At 35.9% G+C, this 20174-nt stretch overlaps 1 protein-coding gene across 3 annotated transcripts; it reads left to right on the top strand.

The window, feature by feature from the left end:
- The first annotated feature begins 3770 nt into the window (after positions 1–3770).
- Positions 3771–16590, top strand: LOC101843034 (UDP-glucuronosyltransferase 2B7-like). 3 transcript variants are annotated; one of them, XM_005068181.4, is made up of 6 exons: positions 3771–4528; positions 5358–5506; positions 9383–9514; positions 11520–11607; positions 13537–13756; positions 16005–16590. In XM_005068181.4, exons 1-6 carry the CDS (start codon positions 3805–3807, stop codon positions 16279–16281), a joined length of 1590 nt encoding a protein of 529 aa, XP_005068238.1. In that variant the 5' UTR covers positions 3771–3804; the 3' UTR covers positions 16282–16590. The 3 variants fall into 3 exon arrangements, 2 of the variants coding, with proteins under 2 accessions (XP_005068238.1, XP_021081732.1); XM_021226073.2 differs by having other exon boundaries at positions 4316–4449; XR_002382346.2 differs by lacking the exon at positions 16005–16590 and having other exon boundaries at positions 9383–9536; positions 13537–13672.
- The last annotated feature ends 3584 nt before the right edge of the window (positions 16591–20174 follow it).

Here is a 20174-nt window from a genome sequence, read left to right as displayed (position 1 = left end):
TGACATTGGAGATGATTTTATACAATTTACATAAAATCTGCCCAACCAAAATTTGGGGAATGTTCACCAAAGATCAAAAGAATATAAGTGACTCCAAGATAAGGAAATGTCTAATATGCAGAGCTTCTTATAGCCTTCCATATCTGATGGCCATATTCTCATTACTTGGGATTTGGACTGGTGAGTTACATATATAGATTGACACTCACATTGACAATAGCTATGGTTGTGTCTCATACTGTTGGCCTATACAGTCATGCTATGCTTACAGGTCAAGTAATTAATATACATTATCAGGAAACATGAGCCATGGCAGGTATTGAAAAAAAAGATAGGGTAAATTTTGCATGATCATTCCAATATCTTTAGCAACACCATAATTCAAAATCCTGTTGGATACCTCGGATTAATACTCATCCTGCCATGTTTCTCTTTTTCTGACTGGGTTACCATTCTCAGGATGGTTTCTTCTAGTGCCATCCATTTGCCTGCAAACTTCAGGATTCCATTGTTTTTTTTTTCTGCTGAATAGTACTCCATTGTGTAAATGTACTCTCTCATATATGGATTTTAGATATACATCTGGGGAGTACCAGCCTACAATCCCATGGACAGAGAGTCTGGGAAACAGAACTTTCATTCAGTGGCTGATGGAAGAAGAGGCAGACTCCCACGGCTAGGAACTGAGCTGAACTCAAAAAAGCCAGTAACAGAGAGTGAGGACTGATGACCAAAGGGATTAAGACTGGGCTGGTTTAACCCCAGAAACAACTGACCTGATAATGGTTAGGTCTTGAATCCCAGGCTGATGCCTGGGAATACAGCATGGGACTGATCAATGTGGGTGAATGTGGGTATCAGCGAGGAGGCCTATGTAATCTATTGAGCCTTGGGCAGTAGATCAGTATTTATCCCGGGTATACAAATGGACTTTGGACTCCCATCCAACAATGAGAGAAGCACTCTCACCTTGAACTCTTGGGGGAGGGCGTAAGCCCTGCCCTGGATGAAATGACAGACTATGGACACCCCCATGGAGGGCCTCACCCTCCATGGGGAAATGAGGAGATATTGGAGGGGAGGTTAGGGGGAGGGCACCTGAAGGGAGGAGGGAAATGGAGAGGGACCTGGAACTGACTTGTGAAGCAACCTTGTTTCTAATTTAAATTTAAATTTAAAAATAAATAATAAAAAATACTCATTCTGTTTCTTAATAGGAAGAAGGCTGATTGCTTTGTTAAAAGATTTTAGATATGATGTACAAAGAACCCAGAATGACATTTCTTTAGGTAGATTTGTAATAGTGCTTTGTCTGTATAAAGAAATGAAAAAATATACACAAAAGTTTAAATAATGACTAAATCTGGAGAAATTTCATATCTTGAAATTTTCACTGTTTTATTTCTATACAGACTTGTTTTAATATGGTAATTGCTCTTATAAGCATGCATTCACAAAAATACACAACTTATTGAGAAAATACAATGACTTTATTATTTGAGGGTATCAAATGAAGTCCACAGTGAATTGTGTTATTGACATGAGAATGTCACAGCACCAATAAATGTATCTAATGCAAAACAAAAATTGTACAAAAAAGTAAAGCTATTACTGTGATAAGTCTGAACATAGGTGTTTAGGAACTGATTTGCTAAAGAACATGGAGGGGTTAGTAAATGTATTTATTAAGTTATTTTACAAGGAATTCTACTAAGAGAAAATTGAGTAGGTTTCCCATGTGCTTCTCAGTATTGTGAATGTACACAGGCTAGGTAATAGGATTATAAAGCAGGGTGATCCAAGATACTGGGACCATGTGCAAGTTTGCCATCTATCATAAAATATATCTTAAGATGATCTATGCAGGAGGAACTGGTGATAGAGGAAAATATGTTCTGTGTTGTTTTATTCTGGTAAAAAGCAATTGCTAACTGTGAGGCTCACCAAATCAGCTGCTGAGATTCTGAGAAACAGGGTCTTCTCCAATCCAGATCATGACAAGAAACTGCCAGGAGTCTCCTGCTTACTTCATGCCATGTTAAGTTCTGTGTGGTTCAGTGTAGTTTTCTGAGCCAATACTGTAGATTCCTTATTGTGCTCAGTTTCCTTTTATAAGACCATTGTGTTGTTGTTTGAGAGTTTGAGACATGTACTAATCAAAAACTAACTCTCCCACCCCCCCCCATTTTTCCCACCACCACACACTGCTTTTCACTCCCAACTTCAGGATCTCATTTTTGAAACACAGTTGAGTTGATTTAGTGCTGTCAGTCTGTGGAGGCTATAAAGCCATCTCCTGGTACATGCCTGCCACTCTCAAGGCTGGAGCTTCTGACTCTTCCACCTTAGTAGCCATCACTACCAAAAGCTCCTTAGATAGACATGAGACTTCAAGTGTCCCCCATTGATTCAGGGATTATGGCTGATTTAATCTTGTGTGGATTTTGTGTATCTGCTCACAACCACCACGACGCATAGGTGAGATGGTTCTGTAATGTCCAGAGAATGTTGTTCTGGCATTTCATCTACTAATTCTGGATCTTACACCTATGTTGTGCGATCTCAACATGTCCTTCCATACTTTCGTCCTTCCTGGAACATACCAGTGGAATGGTTGGCTTCACTTTCCCAGGTTTTGTGGCTTTGCCAAAATGAGGTCTGAATAAGGATACTATTTCTCATGGAATTTTTGCAAACTGCTATTCAAGGTGTTACACTTTGTGGCAAATGCACTGCAAAACCTTTGTCATACAGTTTAAGTTGGTGAGTTTTATGTACACAAGTACATTTATCAACATATTACAAAATTTTTTGATTCATCCTTATGGGAGAAATAATGTTTAGCTGTGTAAATTAATATGCTTCCCATTTTGTCTAGAATTCAGAGAACAGCTACATTATTCTTTTTTTTTATTAATATTTTTTATTTTCCATTTTAAATTTAGATAAGAAACAAGGTTGCTTCACAAGTCAGTACGAGGTCCCTCTCCCTTTCCCTCCCCTCCTCCCGTGCCCTCCCCGCATCCCCCCCCCGTTATCCCCTCATTCCCCCAGGGAGGGTGAGGCCCTCCATGGGGGTGTCCATAGTCTGTCATTTCATATAGGGCAGGGCCTAGACCCTTTCCCAAGAGTTCAGGGTGAGAGTGCACCTCACATTGTTCTATGGGAGTCCAAAGTCCGTGTGTATACTTGGTATGGGTACTGATCTGCTGCCCAAGGCTGAATAGATTACCTAGGCCTCCTCACTGACACCCAGATTCAGGGGGTCTTGATCAGTCCCATGCTGGATTCCCAGGCTGATGCCTGGGATTCTAGAGTTAACCTTTGTCTGGTCAGCTGTTTCTGGGGGTTAAACCAGCCCTGTCTTAATCCCTTTGATCATCAGTCCTCCCTCTCTGATACTGGCTTTCTTGAGTTCAGCTCAGTACTTAACCAGCCACTAAATGTAGTTTCTGTTTCCCAGACTCTCTGGCCATAGCATTGTAGACAGCTACATTATTCTAATCAGTGCTTTTGTGAGACATTTAAGACTATGCTAGCATCTCTGTAACACAGATGATTGAGCATGCAGTCATCTCCTCCTGGTTTATTGAAAATACTTCATCATAAAGGAGACATTAAAGACACTCCAGTAAAAAGATAGTAATCGAAATTGGCCTTCTCTATTTTGTCCTCCAACATCGTCATTCAGTTATCAGCTTTGAGCAATGCTAGTTATATATTAACTTCTTAGCTATTTAGATAAAAGTATGAGTAGTGACAGAGGAGAACACTTGGTGAACAGAAAGACTTTGACTCTCCAGGATGCCTGTGAAGTGGATGTCTGTTCTGCTCATGCTACAGATGAGTTGCTACTTCAGATCTGGGAACTGTGGGAAGGTGTTGGTGTGGCCAATGGGACACAGTCACTGGATGAATTTAAAGATAATCCTGGATGAACTTGCACAAAGGGGTCATGAAGTGACTGTTCTGAGACCTTCGTCTTCTATCTTTTTTGATCCAAAGAAATCATCTGGTCTCATATATGAAACATTTCCTACGGCTTCCAATAATGATGAAGTAGAAAAGTTTGTTTCCCAGTGGGTCAATATGTGGATATATGATGTGCCAAAGGATACATGTTGGAGATATTACCCATCAATGAACATAATGTTTGGGAAATTTTCTGATTTATGGTTAAAGTTTTGTAGAGAAGTAGTTACAAACAAACAAGTTATGGCAAAACTAAAAGAATCCAAGTTTGATGTTGTTCTTTCAGATGCTATTAGTCCCTGTGGTGAGCTAATAGCTGAGTTACTCCAAATACCCTTTGTGTACAGTCTTCGCTTTGGTAATGGCTATGGAATAGAAAAGTACAGTGCTGGACTTATATTCCCTCCCTCCTATGTACCTATTGTTTTGTCAGGATTAAGTGGTCAAATGTCATTCATGGAGCGTGTAGAAAATATGGTATGTTTGCTTTATTTTGACTTTTTATACGAGTCATTTCCTGCTAAGGATTGGGATCCATTTTTCAGTGAAATTTTAGGTAAGTTGTGTCTCTCATCAGGAGGGTGATGAACTAACTTTCATTGCTCTTAAAGATATTCTTTGATGCAAATATATGTTTCCTGCTAAAATATTTAAATATAAATAAAATATTGCACAACAATCTCACTATATCATCACGTCCAAACCTTCATTTTCAAGACCTAAATTACTGAAGCTTGGACCCAGATATATTTGGTCTATATTGTTGTCAGTAATGGTTTACTAGTTTAAGAAATAAGCCATAATTAAGCAAGAGCAAAAATTCCTATTCTCATACTTTGTGAAAACTTTCCAGATAATATCTGTAAATATTTCTACAAAATTACATATTATTACACTGGTAATGCAAATGAAAAGCAAAGATAGATGTTAGAAATTCTTCCTGGCATAACACTCATTATTCTCTTAGAAAACAAAGAGTCAAGTGACAGCTTGTTCAGTGTAGAAACTAAAGTGATTCCTGTAAAAGCTGTGTCCATAGTTATGCTGGGATAACTGGACTTCAGACACAGAATGTTCCTTTATATTTACATGTACTTTTCTGAAGCCTAATATAATAACAAATGCATAGCACATACATAGGGGCTTTGTGACTTATATAATGGAGGGGGCATTAACATTTCATCTCAGTTTATCTGAGATGTATTTTGTAAACCACAAATAAATTACACTTTAATTGTATAAATAAATGCTTGTTTCATGAATGTACACTTTGCTTCTTTGAATAAAATTATTCTAGCATTTTCCAGACAATATATGTTTTATTCACATGGCAATATTTTCATTATTACTCTTCTTTTCCACTCCCAACTCCTTTCTCCTTTTAGGTAGACCTACTACTATGGCTGACACAATGAAGAAAGCAGAAATGTGGCTCATTCGGTCCTACTGGGATTTAGAGTTTCCTCGCCCATCCTTACCAAACATTGAGTTTGTTGGAGGACTTCACTGCAAACCTGCCAAACCCTTGCCTGAGGTAAATGAATACATACTTTTAGTTGAATTTTGTTTCATTTTACTTCATTGCAGTAAAAATGGTTCTACACCATTCTTTTAGGTTTTCTTCCAGTTAGAAAGAATTGGAGGTAGGGAAAAATATCGTGCCAAATACACACCCAAGGTGAAAACAATAACAAACTATGCATTTACTTCCATTTACAGAATAACAGGAGAATATGGGGAAACAGCTTAATTCAATGCTATAAAAAGGGAAGCACATTCATGCAAAACCTGTGAAGTGATTTCACATACTCCTGAATAAGTTATTGATATGCAGAGAAACATCATAGTGAAGTTTCTGCCTAAACCAAATCCATTTAGATAGACTATATTCACTTAATAAAAATTGAATGAAATGTATTTTAAAGACATTATAATCTAAAGAGACTATTGAATTGAAATAATAAAACACATCCTAATGTCATTGATTTAAAAACACAAAAGAACACACACACCTGAGATATGAAGGAAAGGTCAAAGAATAAGGCTAAGATGATATAAGAAAATAAGCACCTGGAACTGCAAGTGTGGCTTAGCAAGAAGGTATAGAGAACAGGGAATTTTGATAAACAGGTCATGCAAAACTTCATAATAGGAAAGTGGTTAAAATGTTAATTATTTCATTAAGAACACAGAGAAAGGAAGTGAACTGAAGAGAGGTAAGATAATATTTCCTTTAACCTGAGTTATATTGCACTGGAGCAAGACTGGAAAGAACCTTCAGGAGAGTGATGTCACAGTCTGGATAGCAAAAGGGTGAACGAAAAGTAGAATACTCATAGATCTCAGTACATCTAATCATAGTCTAGCAGTACCAAGATGATATGAGTTGGAAGAAAGATAGTAACCTCTGAATCTAAGTATCTCAGGTGCTTAGTGGGTAATGACAAGTTAATGATAAATATTTCCTTCACAGGTATTTATGTTGTTACTGTTAGAGTGAGACAATGCTAAATGAACAAACTACAATGCCAAATGATTTGTGCTGGCCATAGACTCAGAGACTTCAGAACTCAGCTATAGTAGTGCTGGTCCTAAGTTAAGGCAGTCCCTATTGGAGGCAGAAGTGTGTGGAAGGAGCTGTCTATACCAGGAAGGAAGTAGAGACTTAGTTGGACTGCCCCAAACACAAGAAACCAAGTACCTGATTATGTCAAGTAAGCTTCACTTCTTAAAGTTTTCAAAACTCCCCCAAAGTTGCCATGACCAACAATCAAAGGATTCGCCAGTTGGCCTACAGGGGGAATTTGCATTCAAACTACAGAGATTTACTAAATTTAGTAATCATCTTATGTATAAAGGTACTTTAGATTCATCTTGCCCAGGAATAATAACAATTTTTACACATATTGTGCAGTGTCCATAAACGACGTATACCATACATATTTACAAAAGCAAATGTATAAATTTTGGAAACAGGATGAAGAAAGTATAATCCTAAAAATGTGTCATGTCAAGATTCTTCAACAGCATTCCTCAATATTGTCAATGTTTGGCTTCAATGACATTTACAGAAAAACTCAACATTACCTTGATTTCAGTCCATGAATTAATGCACTCCTCACTTGAGATCTCAGAGTTTAGTAACTTAGAGTATAGAAGGGATAGTTTACTCTATTTACACAAAATGTTTTTGTTTTCCTTTAATTGTTTCCACTACACACACACACACACACACACACACACACACACACACACACACAGAAAAATATATAATGCCATGTTTGAGTCCATCGAGTGTTGCCTAGATACACACATTTTAAGGGGCATACCTCTTGGTATTGGATACCAGGTTGGAGGCTCAGACCTTGGGAAGACTGATCATCCTTTTTCTGTCTTTTGTCAGACTTAAGAAGACCACTAAAGCTTCAGTGGGGAACAGGGTTCCTATCATCACAGCTGTCCTCAATAATAACAACAGAAAAAATTTATACTGCACATAAACACCTAATTATTCTTACTCTTTTCTTACAGAAACAGTTATTAGATTTAAATTGCCCAACCATTCTGCCATAATATCTGTTATGAAATGAACATTACAGTTGTAAAACATTTATAGAATAATCTTTATTAATGACATACAATATGATATCCAAAGAATTCTTGTATTTTGATATCACTAGCAACCACAAAACATTAAAATTTTTTCATTTGTTTATTTTTTATTTTTTATTTAAATTATAAACAAGCTTGCTTCACATGCCAACCCCAGCTCCCTTTCACTCCCCTTCTCTAGGCCTCCTGAATGTGGCTGTCAGTGAGGAGGCCTTGGCAATCTATGGGGCCATGGGTAGTATATCAGTATTTATCCCTGGCATACAAATGGACTTTGGGTGCCCATCCCACAATGAGGGATGCTGCTCTCTCAGCCAGGACACTTAGGGGAGGGTCTAGGCTCTGCCCTGGATGCAATGACAGACTTGTTTGTTTATTTTTAATTTGAGTGATGTATGTGTGTGCATATACACTACTATGTGTGCATGTGAGGAGAGAGACATCATGCCATATGTAAGAATGCTAGAGGCAACTTCTAGAAGTCTGTTCTTTCTTCCAGCACATGGATTACAGGGATCAAAATCAGGTCGTCAGACTCGCTAACAGGCATCCTCCCAGGTGAGTCATCTCACTGGCCACTGAATAGTTTTAAATGATTAATATTTCACAATGGTTTGCATGTTAGTCATTTAACCACACACATTAATTTCCACGATCAAAAGCTGATTCCATATGTGTGTAGGATTTACATATATTATCCTGTACATAAAGGTTTACTTAATTTCCATTAATAGGAATAGGCAGTGTTATTAGTATTTGAACAAGGGAAGGAAGACAATAAAAACAATGTTCAGCAATGCAGTGATCATAATTGGTTATAACAATTGCTGTTATTATGTTTCACAAACAAGATTTTAACCTGCTATATATTATATTAGTCTGCAAAGATAGCTCAGCAGATAAATGACTAGACTAAAGACCTGATATCCTGAGTTTCATTCTTGGAAATAAACACAATGGTAGAAGGGGAAATCTTCTGAAGATTGTTTTTTCATCTTCTGTCCTTCTCATGGTTACTGTTTCACACACACACACACACACACACACACACACACACTCACACAAAATAAAAATAATTGCTAAAGTTAGTATTTTTGTCTATCAGAATTATCTGCTTTTCTGTCACTTATCAAATATTCTTGTAATTTCTTTCCTTAAAAAAATCAGAAGTTTAGAAATTGTATCAAGGTCCCACCAATATTTATACAAGAACACTATATAGTATATGTATCTGAACTATACAAAATAAAATCAATTTGTGTTTAATCAATGTGTATCATAATTTTATAAACAGTGGAAATGTCTTCTTCAAACACAGCTTCAGAAAATTATTATATAAATTACATATGTAAATATCACATTTTTAATTGTTTCAGCAGAATTCTTTAGTACAACAAGGGTACAAAATTTATATTATGTTACTTAAATACAAATATGTCACAGCAATAAATTGTTTTATACCACTGTACTTATTGACATAGCATCACCTGTTACAGGAAGTTTAAATGTAAATGAAGAAGAGAGTCAATTATATTTTCTATAGTTTAAGAAATAAATGTAAATGAAGATTACAATTTTTCAATCACCTCTTATGGTATACATACAGCATATTTAAATTTTTCAGATGATAACGCTTGGAAAACTTGTTGTTCAATGATGAGCATGGGATGATTAAGACAGCCATAGCTTTCTTATGTGTGCTTGACCAATGGTGCTTGTCATTCCTATAATACTTCATTTTTCTCCTAGTTTCATCTGCTGCTGATTTTCAGTAGTAAAACAATTTCTGCATCCACAGGAAATGGAAGAGTTTGCACAGAGCTCTGGGGAACATGGTGTAGTGGTGTTTTCTCTGGGGTCGATGATCAGAAACATAACACAAGAAAGGGCCAACACAATTGCATCAGCCCTTGCCCAGATTCCACAAAAGGTAAAATGGTGCTCCAAGGAAGGTGATTATCTACTGAGTTTATTAAAGTCTGGAAAGGTCTAATACTTGAAGGAACCTTTGTGTAAAATCAAGTATTTTGACTTGCCTTAGACAGTTTAAAAATAAAGATAAATACAACAGATCCTATAGAATGTGTTTTTGATAGCAATAAAAGTGGCACAAACATCGTGATTACAGAGAAACATGGTGAGTGAACAAAATCCAAACTGTTTTCTATTCTTCTGATATTGTAAGCAAAACCACACAAAAAAATAAAAAAAACAAATCTCAGCAGTCACTCCTTTTTCTTGAACCTTGTTTGAGTCTAGGCATTCAGGGGAAAATACCTTTTATTTAAAAACTTTATTAGCCGATACTGAAAAAATGTCTGAAGTATAATGTGTAGTAGACTTCTAGACTTGTATAAGCATCTAGATTTCCCAGGCAACCCTTCCCTCTTTATGAAAATGCCGGAGAGAGGTTGCTTAGATACCATTTAAGAGACTTTTCAGAGAAAAGGGGAAGAAGGTTATCCATCTCACTCCTTTTGTGCTATGTTCATTGACAAAAATAGAAGAATCAGCCCTTCTAGAATTTGACAAAACCTAAAACAGGAAGATGTAAAAGAGAACATGGAGTGGTCCCTGTCCTTATGGTGAACCATACATAACCATACATCATTCATTGGACTGTCTCTAACCTAGTAGAGGAAAATGCCTGCCATTTAGGAAGTAATGGGTAGATAAGTGATAGTCCAGTAGAAATAAGCTTGATTCCAGAATAGGTCCAGATGGCTTCTTCATAAGGGATATGAAGATAATTTACCCCAGCTTAACTTTAATGTAGAGTACTTAGGAACTAGAATTTATTTTCCTGACATATGAAGTTTCCCTGTAATAACTTTGCTGGTTTTTCTTGAGATCCTGAAGTTAAGTTTAAACATCTTGTAGCAAACAGATACTAAATATATAGGTGAAGCTCCAATTTATGAGGATAATTTGGGATTTCTAATATTAGCACCATTTGTGTGACGTGGTATTGGAACTTCATGGGGTTTTCATGAAGCATATTAACCTGGAAGTGTTTTGTAATCTATGTGTAGAACAAATGCAGCACCATTAGAACTTCATCCTTTTTTCTACAGCTACTATCACTGATGAGCAGCAAACCTGTTTGCTTTTCTATATGAAAGTAATGTCCAATGTCAGTGACAGTGATGTGACCCATGTGATGACATGCTATACCCTTCTTATGAGTCCTAAGTAAAGCTGATTCCTCACTATTTTTTATTTGATTGTTAAAATATATATGTCAAAGTCACTCTCTGTGATTGTTATTTCCACGGTGGGTGTGCCCAGTACCTCCTCAACATTCAGAGGAGTGCAAGAAAGAATGTGCACATTTATACCCTGTGAAAATCCTCTGCCAGCAACCACATCACTTGTAGTTAGTGGGCAATTTAAAACCTACACTCTGAGATTATTGCCAGAATGGGATAGACAGATGACTCAATTCTGATTAACCGTGATGGCACCTTTTCCAAAGAAGTTGTAAACTAATAAAATTGCGATTATGGATTATTTACCAAAAATAATAATGAATAATAAAAAAACAAATGTCAAACTGTCATAATAACATAGGACAAATGATTATAAGTAAAATCTGGAATTGTTTTTAACTGGTATGAAATTTGATATGGAAAATTAGAAAATTCTTCCTTGTAGCTTAATTATGACCACACAAAATTTTCTTAACTGCATTCATGTTTCCTTAACTCTCTCATGTGTGTACATAATCATGGTGACAGTCAAGTGGTTAAGTGTAAAGCACAGGCAATGTTGCCATAATCTGTGTCACTTTTTTGGTAGCTCTTATTGACCAATGTCTCTTTTCCTGGTTTCCACACCTGGGCTATGAACGACATTTAACTAAGCACCATCCAAGTCCTAAAATACTATATTTTAAGTTTGAATCCTGATATAAATTATTGTCTAACCTCTGACAGGTTTTTTGGAAATTTGAGGGCAAGAAACCAGACACATTAGGAGCCAACACTAGGATTTTCAACTGGATGCCCCAGAATGACCTTCTAGGTAAGACTGGGAAACAAATATAGAAACTGTGAGTCACAAGCTACAGTGCAAGAAGAAATAAACTGATTCTTTCTAGAAAACTCAAAATAAAACAATTTTTAAATATTGATTTTTTTTAGCTTGAAAGGAAAGGGAATATGAGCTGTTGCTGTAATTTTGTATTTCAGAAACAGTGTGGTCTGTAAAAGCAACTGGGTCTCACAGAGAACATTTTGTACCTGTCCCCTTTTCTAATGTAGGAATTTTTCAAAAACTGCAAAGAAGCAACACTCCTTTTAAAATACCAATGACAATATTTGTCATCAGAAAAAGTTTACAATGTTTATCCTGAAACAATACAACACACTGATTGCCGTAGTTGTCCTAAATGCCTTAAAAGCCTTGCATCAGATTTAGTAAATGTGTTAGTTACCATTTTTCTTTTGTGAAATATTACATTTTTTGAGAAAATCATATGTACATACTATGTTTACATCATTTTCAGCCTTCTCTTTCCTTCCATCAAGTACTGCTTTGCCCCCTACCATCTCACAATTCCACTGAGTCAAATTATTGTTGCTTGTTATATGCACATTTGTAGGGCTGACAATAGAGTGTTAGATAATACATAAGGGGGTTCAAGTTGTAGAAACCTGGCTCTCCCCATCTTGGCAGCCATTGATTGCTGATAGCTTTTCCTCTAGAATAAAAATGAATTTTTCCCATCTGTGTTGGAATACCAACTGGTGCTATCATTATGCGGGTGTTATTTAGGCAAGTACATTATTGAGATTTCTTGGATGCAGCATCACTATAATATAAAACACCACCTTCCATAAGGTAACCTGGTCCTCTGTCTATTACACTATTCTGATACCTTTTCCAAAATGTTTCCACAGGCTTTAATTTGAAATTTGTGCTGCTATAAGTATATTGACTGGCTTTAGTCATCCAATGGTCATTTATTCTCTTTATTTTTGACCAACTGTGGAACTCTGTAATAGTCTCCATTTGCTGCAATGGAAGATTTGTTATGAGGTGTGAGAGCTACGCTTACCTGTTTTTATAATGATAAATATCTAGAATATAGTTAGAAATTATACTTGTTTTGGAAAATAGCATTAGGAGTTCTATGATCTCTCCATACATGGATGGTAGACTAGCTTTCCAGCATACACATGAAGTTCTTACCACTGATCATGCTTCAAATCAAGTTAGACTTGCATTTATTTTGGTTACTACTAAGCTTTTAGGACTATTGATTCCATTTTTCCTTAGAGATATTTTTTGGCATGTTCTAATACTATGAAAGTCCTTAGAGAGGAAGATTCCAAATCAATCACCCCTCATTTCCTCTAGGTCCTAGGTCTGAAGTGTATAATGTCTTCAGCAATAGGGTCTTTTAACCCCAACCCCTGCACACATACATGCGCACACATGAGTATGTATGTATTAATAAGCAAGCCTACACAACCATGTTTGTGTATTAATTCCTCAAGTACATTTTGGTTTCTTTTGTTACACTGGAGAAGATGATAATGGAAGGAAGGAACAAGAAAGAAATGGATGGCACTAAGGATATATGGACTCTTAAAGCCAATAAGTTCTAACAAACACATGGTGTTCTTAGACATTAATTTTTTCTATCCTGTATGTATTCTATGTGTTCATTTGATAATCACTTCCCATGGTTCCAGTGTCATGACATGACACCTCTGTTATTCATCTAATTTTTATTTAAAGCCTGCCATCACATTTAAAAGAAAACAGAAGCTGCAGCTCTTGGAAGTGCATTTGGATGATTCTTGCTGTGAGATATTAAAGAAATTTAAGTAATTCAATTTAATTTTGATATTAAAAATAACTTACCATTTCATAATTTGATTACAGATTTATACTTATGTCTAAGAGTTGTGATTAGTATATTTTCTGTTGTTCTTCTGATCCTAGGTCATCCCAAAACAAAAGCTTTTGTAACTCATGGTGGAGCCAATGGCATTTATGAGTCAATCCATCATGGAATCCCCATGGTTGGCATCCCTTTATTTGCAGAACAACATGATAATATTGCTCACATGGTGGCCAAAGGAGCAGCTGTTTCACTAGACTTTCATACACTGAAAAGCTCAGATTTGCTAAATGCATTGAAGGCAGTTATTAACAATCCTTCGTGAGTATCACCATATATATATTTATTTGTCTTGTATTGGAACTGAGGACTTTGCACATGCATACTGAGCAAATATTCTACCCCTGAGTTATGTTACTAGCTTATTTATTATAGATAATTTCTCAGTGGAAGTTCCAGGGAGTAGCAATTAACCAAAGAAAAAAATAATGACAGTTACAAAGAGCTGCATTAGACAGTGAACAAATGTTAATGTGTTTTCTCATTATTTTGTTTTAGATAGAGCTTGGGTTTATTTTGAAATCCTCTTTCATCATACAAAGCTCTAGAATAAAAATATATGTGCCAACACTCTAGATTTAAGTACTTTTCTTTTGTTATACTAAAAAAAATCAGAGGTTTAATAATAGAGTAAATGCAGTTTTATTTGCTAAAATACCTAATAATAGTTAAAACTGTAGTACAGTGATGTAGATAGACATAGCTACCATTTTACTTTTACTTCAAAAAATCTCCTCAAAATAGCTTTTTGTTAAGCAGTAAGAAAACATTAATATCTAATTCCAATAATATGTAATCTTAAAAGTTAGTATTTGCCAATATTTTGATTCCATTTCTGATCTATGTTAAAAATGGAGCTTTTGACAATTATCCAATTGATAGCATCAGAAAAAGAGGATTCAGGTTATAAATTGTTTATATCATTAGATTTTAAGTTGTGGTTGCCTTGTTTAGAAGAATTATGTTATATTTTTAAAATGCTTTGAATTGCCAAATATCTTACACAATGATGACGTGCTTTCTAAAATACTTGAGAACATGAAATTAAAGTCTGCTTCCCCATTATAGTCTTTAATTAACAGTATTACGCATGTGTATTGGGAAACAAAGCAAGAGAGAATAAGAGAAACAGAGAGAGAGAGAGAGAGAGAGAGAGAGAGAGAGAGAGAGAGAGAGAGAGAGAGAGAGAGAGAGAGAGAGAGAGAGAGAGAGAGAGAGAGAGGAAGAAAGGAAGGAAGGAAGAAAGAAATGAAAAAAGAAAGAGTAAAAATTGTAGTTGCTGGTACACACCTTTAATCCCAGAACTAAAGAGGCAGAGGTAGGTGGATTTCTGTGAGTTCCAGGCCAGCCTGGTCTACAGAGTTTGTATCAGGACAACTAGGCTTGCTACACATAGAAACCCTGTCTTGAACTCTCCCCCCAAAAAAGAGAGAGATAACGTATTTTGGTGATCAAAGAACAACAGATACATTTTAAAGCAAGTTAACTCAATTTAAATAGATTTTAGTTATTCTAATAAGCACTTTGTGAAACACATTTTGTTTTATACTTTTGAAAAATATTTTCTTGATGATTAGATATAAACCCTCTGTATGAACACTTGTCTACATTTCTAATCCTTAATAGACATAATAGACATAATGATGGTATTAAATGAAACTGATTTCTTAAATAGATAATACATTTTGAAGGCTTATGACAGAAACTAATTAATCTTTAGTAAATTGTACAACAACCCTATTATAAGTCTCATCAACTGTATAACAAAAATTTATTACTATTTCTGCCTTTGTCTGAAAAACATTATTTTCTGTCTGTGTATTTTGTGACTCTAAAAGAAAAACATGAACAACAATTGCAAGAATTTATTTACCCTAACTCTAGATTACAGTGACAATAATTCACAGTATTCCAATAGTCAAAAACATTTTCACACAAATAGAGAAAAATGTAGATTTTATTTCCATTTAACAATTAACAACTAGAAGAAATTTAAGAAAAGACTATGAGGCCAGTAAACGAACAATCATTGAACATGTATATTTATAAATCAATAAATACTGATAGTCAATATAAATTATTTATCAATCCCAATTCCTTATTAACTTTGCCCAGATATGGGCCACAGTGAAAACAGCATGCATTGGTTTTACATCTCCAAATTTTTCTACTTTTCTGAACTTTTCATACCAGCTATACTAGTAATTGCTTTCTCAATGACTAGTGTTTCAAACCCTCAAAGTTTAGCTCATTTTGATTTCACTTGTTATGCTTTGGGATGCTAACTTGGGGTCAAAACTCTTATTTTGAATACTTGTCTTTTCATAGCATTTCTCTTATATATTTAATTCTATGTGTTGAAGAAGTTCTAACCAGTATTATTTAGTGAGATCTTCACTGTAAATACATAATTTTCTTTATACTTTCATGTAAGCATCCTACGATACACAGAAATTTATACATGTTTCACCTTTATTCTGTAAGTTAATTCCCATCATATCTTCCCTAGGTATAAAAAGAATGTGATGTGGTTATCAACCATTCACCATGACCAGCCCATGAAACCCCTGGACAGAGCAGTCTTCTGGATTGAGTTTGTCATGCGCCACAAAGGGGCCAAACACTTGAAGCCACTTGCCTATAACCTTACCTGGTACCAGTACCACTCTCTGGATGTGATTGGATTCTTACTGGCCTGTGTGGCAGCCATAGCTTTCTTTACTATAAAGTGCTGCTTGTTTGTTTACCGATTCTTTGTAAAAGAGAGAAAGGATAAAAGGGATTAGGCTCTTCAAGAACAAAGACTATTCCATTCAATTCTAGTACTGTTATTCAAGTGCATGCATCTTCTTTTTAGAAGATATAGGGATACTTGATTTATCTATATATTTTACTCCTTAAAAATTGAGAAGTTAACCATTAATATTTATTTCCTCATATAACTAATTATTGCTGATTTGTCAATGTAATAATCCTGAGAACAGTGATAATCACTGAAACACCACCTCATTTATGGGAAAAGAATGGGAAGCCTGAGGTTTTTATTGTGAATTTTTGAGGCATATCATTTTTAAAATAAACTATAATGAAATGAACTATCAGTGTCTGTTAAAAACTGATCTATTTAAAAAGTAACACGGAATATTTTATTCAAACTGCCAAAGTAGAGGGAAGAGGCTTCAGGGTACAATGAACCCAACTCTATCAGAAAAAAAGATGGAGTTTCCTAGAAACAAATATAAAGGTGAGCAAGGTGTTTCAAGTGGTAGTCGCATGGGTCGCACAAGCCTGAACACCTGAGTTCAAGTCCCAGAAGCAACAGATTGTGGAAGGAGATAATCAACATCACAGAATTGTCCTGTGCCTTCAGCCTCTGTCTCTGCACACACATACCCATATATCCACATACATACACATACACACTCTTACACCAACACCACCACAACCAACAACACCAACAATAACAACAAATACAATGTGAAATTTAAAGAACACTAAACCATGAGAAGAGAGGAATAAAGAAATAGGAATTAAAAGGAGTCCTGTGTTAGTGGAGATTTACAAAAGTAGATGGAAAAATTAATTAAATGTCCTGGCAAGAGGGAAAAGCAATGCACAACTCACAGTTTCACATGAACACAGATGCATGCATATAAATATTGAAAGTTAAATCACCTTTAAAGACAGAGTACAACTGGAATCCAGGATAATTTGGTCTAGGTACATTGGTAACTAAGTCCTATGCGCTATATGAGTATAGAAATATATATTTCTTAAATACAATACTTTGTCAAAATTTTTTCTTATTTATTACACTAACTCAAGATTTTTCCTAATAAATTTCCCTCAGCCATTCACAGTTAATGGTTTCTGTAAGGTTTAGAAAGGATATGTTTTTTCTCATCTATTTCAGTCCCACTGGACTGGTTTTTCTCTGTCCACCAGGTCCCACAGCTGCTTGAGAAATAAACACTCAGAGACTTAATATATTTTTAATTGTTTTGACCATTGACTTAGGCTTCTTGCTGGCTAGCTTTCCCTTAATCATTAGCCCATTATTATTAATCTGTATGTCTCCACGTGGTTGTGATTTATCTAGGTGATGCCCTGCATTCCTGTCTCCCTGGAGACCACATAACAACTATCCTTGGTCTTCTTTTTCCCTGCCTCTTTGCTCTGAAATCTTGCCTAACAAAATTCTACATGCCCATTGGCTGAAACAGCTTTATTCATCAACTAATAAAAGCAACAGGCAGGGGTGTGGGGAAGGATTCAGTTACCGGGAGTTTCACCATGTCCCAGTGAGTATGTGGATACCATAGATCGAATTTGGTGTGTTTTGGAGGGGATGCATGCTGGGGTGGGAGGATGGTTCTAGGAGAAGTGGGAGGCAAGTATGATAGGGAAATTCCCAAATAATCAATAAAATTTTTACATAAAAAACTAGATCACCTGAAACATTCTTGTTTAGAAAAATGGAATACTTTTTACCATACGATGCCTTGACTGTTCTTTTCATTGAATAGCTTTGTACAATTGGATAGTACAAGGTTGTACAATGAAAGATGGCCTGCTTATCTCAGTACAATAGGTGAATACCCAATGCTCAATTCAATCTGCTTGGTGTCATAGTACATTTCCCTCCTATGGCAACAAAGTAATCTGTACATTTCCTTTATTCATCTAGCTAATCATTTCTAACTATTTTGCTACACAGAGAAAGAATGTGAAAAATAGAAACGTAGAGTACACTTTTGCTTATCTGCCATTAACAACATATACAGTAATAATGAAGGAATAAATAGTCAAAATTGAATGGAGAATATTTGTATCAAAACATCTATATTAGAGATAATAATTTTAGTTGCAAAAGGTTCTTGTGATCTGACTTGCAATATCTACTACAATTAGAATTTTCATTCTCATAGCATATTCTGCAAAGAAGAATACAGAGAAGAAAGTTGATCAGCATTTCTTTTGCTCGATAAACAGATTACAAAGTTGGATGGGAAATTTAGTTAACATTTTTGATACATGAAAGATTTCTATATTGCTCTCCAATACAAAACTTGAGAATGATTATTAATAATACCAGATATGACAATAATGTATAGGAAATAAGCAAGGTTTTTTACTGAGCTTTAAATATGTAATCCCAATAAGAAAATCAATTGTATACAGCCTTCTTGTAATCACTGTGAAAAATCAAAGAAGGAGCTTTCAATATTGACACAGCAAATTAAAATTAAGTGGTGCTCTTTTGCATTGCATTACTGAGCATGGAAATCTCTTTTTTGTGTGTTTTTTTTAATTTTAAAATTTAAATTAGAAACAAGGATGCTTCACAAGTCATCCCAGCACCCTCTCCCTCTCCCTCCCCTCCTCCCAAGCCCTCCAACCAACCCTTCCACTCCTCCTCTCCCAAACCCCACTCCTTTCCTCAGGGAGTGTGAGGCCCTCCATGAGGGGTGTCTATATTGTCTGTCATTTCATCCAGGGTAGGGTCTAGGCCCACCCTCAAGAGTCCAGACTGAGAGAGCATCTCTCATTGTGGGAAGGGCACCCAAAGTCCCTTTGTATGCCAGGGATAAATACTGATCTACTACCCAAGGCCCCAAAGATTGCCTAGTCTTCCTCACTGACACCTTCATTCAGGAGTTCTATATCAGTCCCATGCTGGATTCCCCGCCATCAGTCTGGGGTTCAAGAGCTCCCTCTTGTACAGGTCAGCTGTTTCTGTGGGTAAAAGAAGCCCTATGATCATCAGTCCCCCCTCGCTGTCACTGGGTTCCTTGAGTTAAGCTCAGTGTTCAGCTGTGGGTGTCTGCATCTGCTTCCGTCAACATTTGGTTGAAGGTTCTGTTTCCCCAATTCTCTGGCAGTGGGATTGTAGTCTAAAATTCATAAATGAGTGAGTACATACCATGTTTGTCTTTTTGTGACTGGGTTACCTCACTCAGGATTATCTCTTCTAGTGTCATCCATTTGCCTGCAAATTTCAAGATTCCCTTATTTTTTCCACTGAATAGTACTCCATTGTATAAATGTACCAGATTTTTTATCCACTCTTCAGTTGAGGGGCATCTAGGTGGCTTCCATATTCTGGCTATTACAAATAATTTTGCTAAGTATATAGTGGAACAGACATCCTTGTTGTATGAATATGCCTCTTTTGAGTACATGCCAAAGAGTGAAATTGCTAGATCTTGTGGTAGGCTGATTCCCATTTTCCTGGGGAATCTCTATATGGATTTTCAAAGTGGTTTTATGAATTTACACTCCCACAAACATCACCCATTACAATTGTCACAAACAACATAAAATACATTGGAGTAATGCTAACCAAACAAGTGAAAGATATATATTGCAAGAACTTTGAGTTTAAAGAAAGAAATTAAAGATGACACCAGAAAATGGAAAGATCTCCCATGCTCTTGGATAGTTAGGATCAATGTAGTAAAAATGGCAATCTTGCCAAAAGCAATCTACAGATTCAATGCAATCCTCATTAAAACCCCAGCAGAATTTTTCACAGACCATGAAAGATAAATAATCAACTTTATATGGAGAAAGAAAAGACCCAGGATATCCAAAACAACCCTATTCAACAAAGCAATTTCTGGAGGCATCACCATCCCTGAATTCAAGCTCTATTGTAGAGCTATAGTCCTGAAAACAG

Source organism: Mesocricetus auratus, unplaced genomic scaffold (genome assembly GCF_017639785.1).
Source record: "Mesocricetus auratus isolate SY011 unplaced genomic scaffold, BCM_Maur_2.0 Super-Scaffold_100006, whole genome shotgun sequence".
Taxonomy (NCBI): Eukaryota; Metazoa; Chordata; class Mammalia; order Rodentia; family Cricetidae; genus Mesocricetus; species Mesocricetus auratus.
The sequence above is the reverse complement of the archived record's forward strand: the minus strand, read 5'-3'. Positions and strand labels throughout refer to the sequence as shown.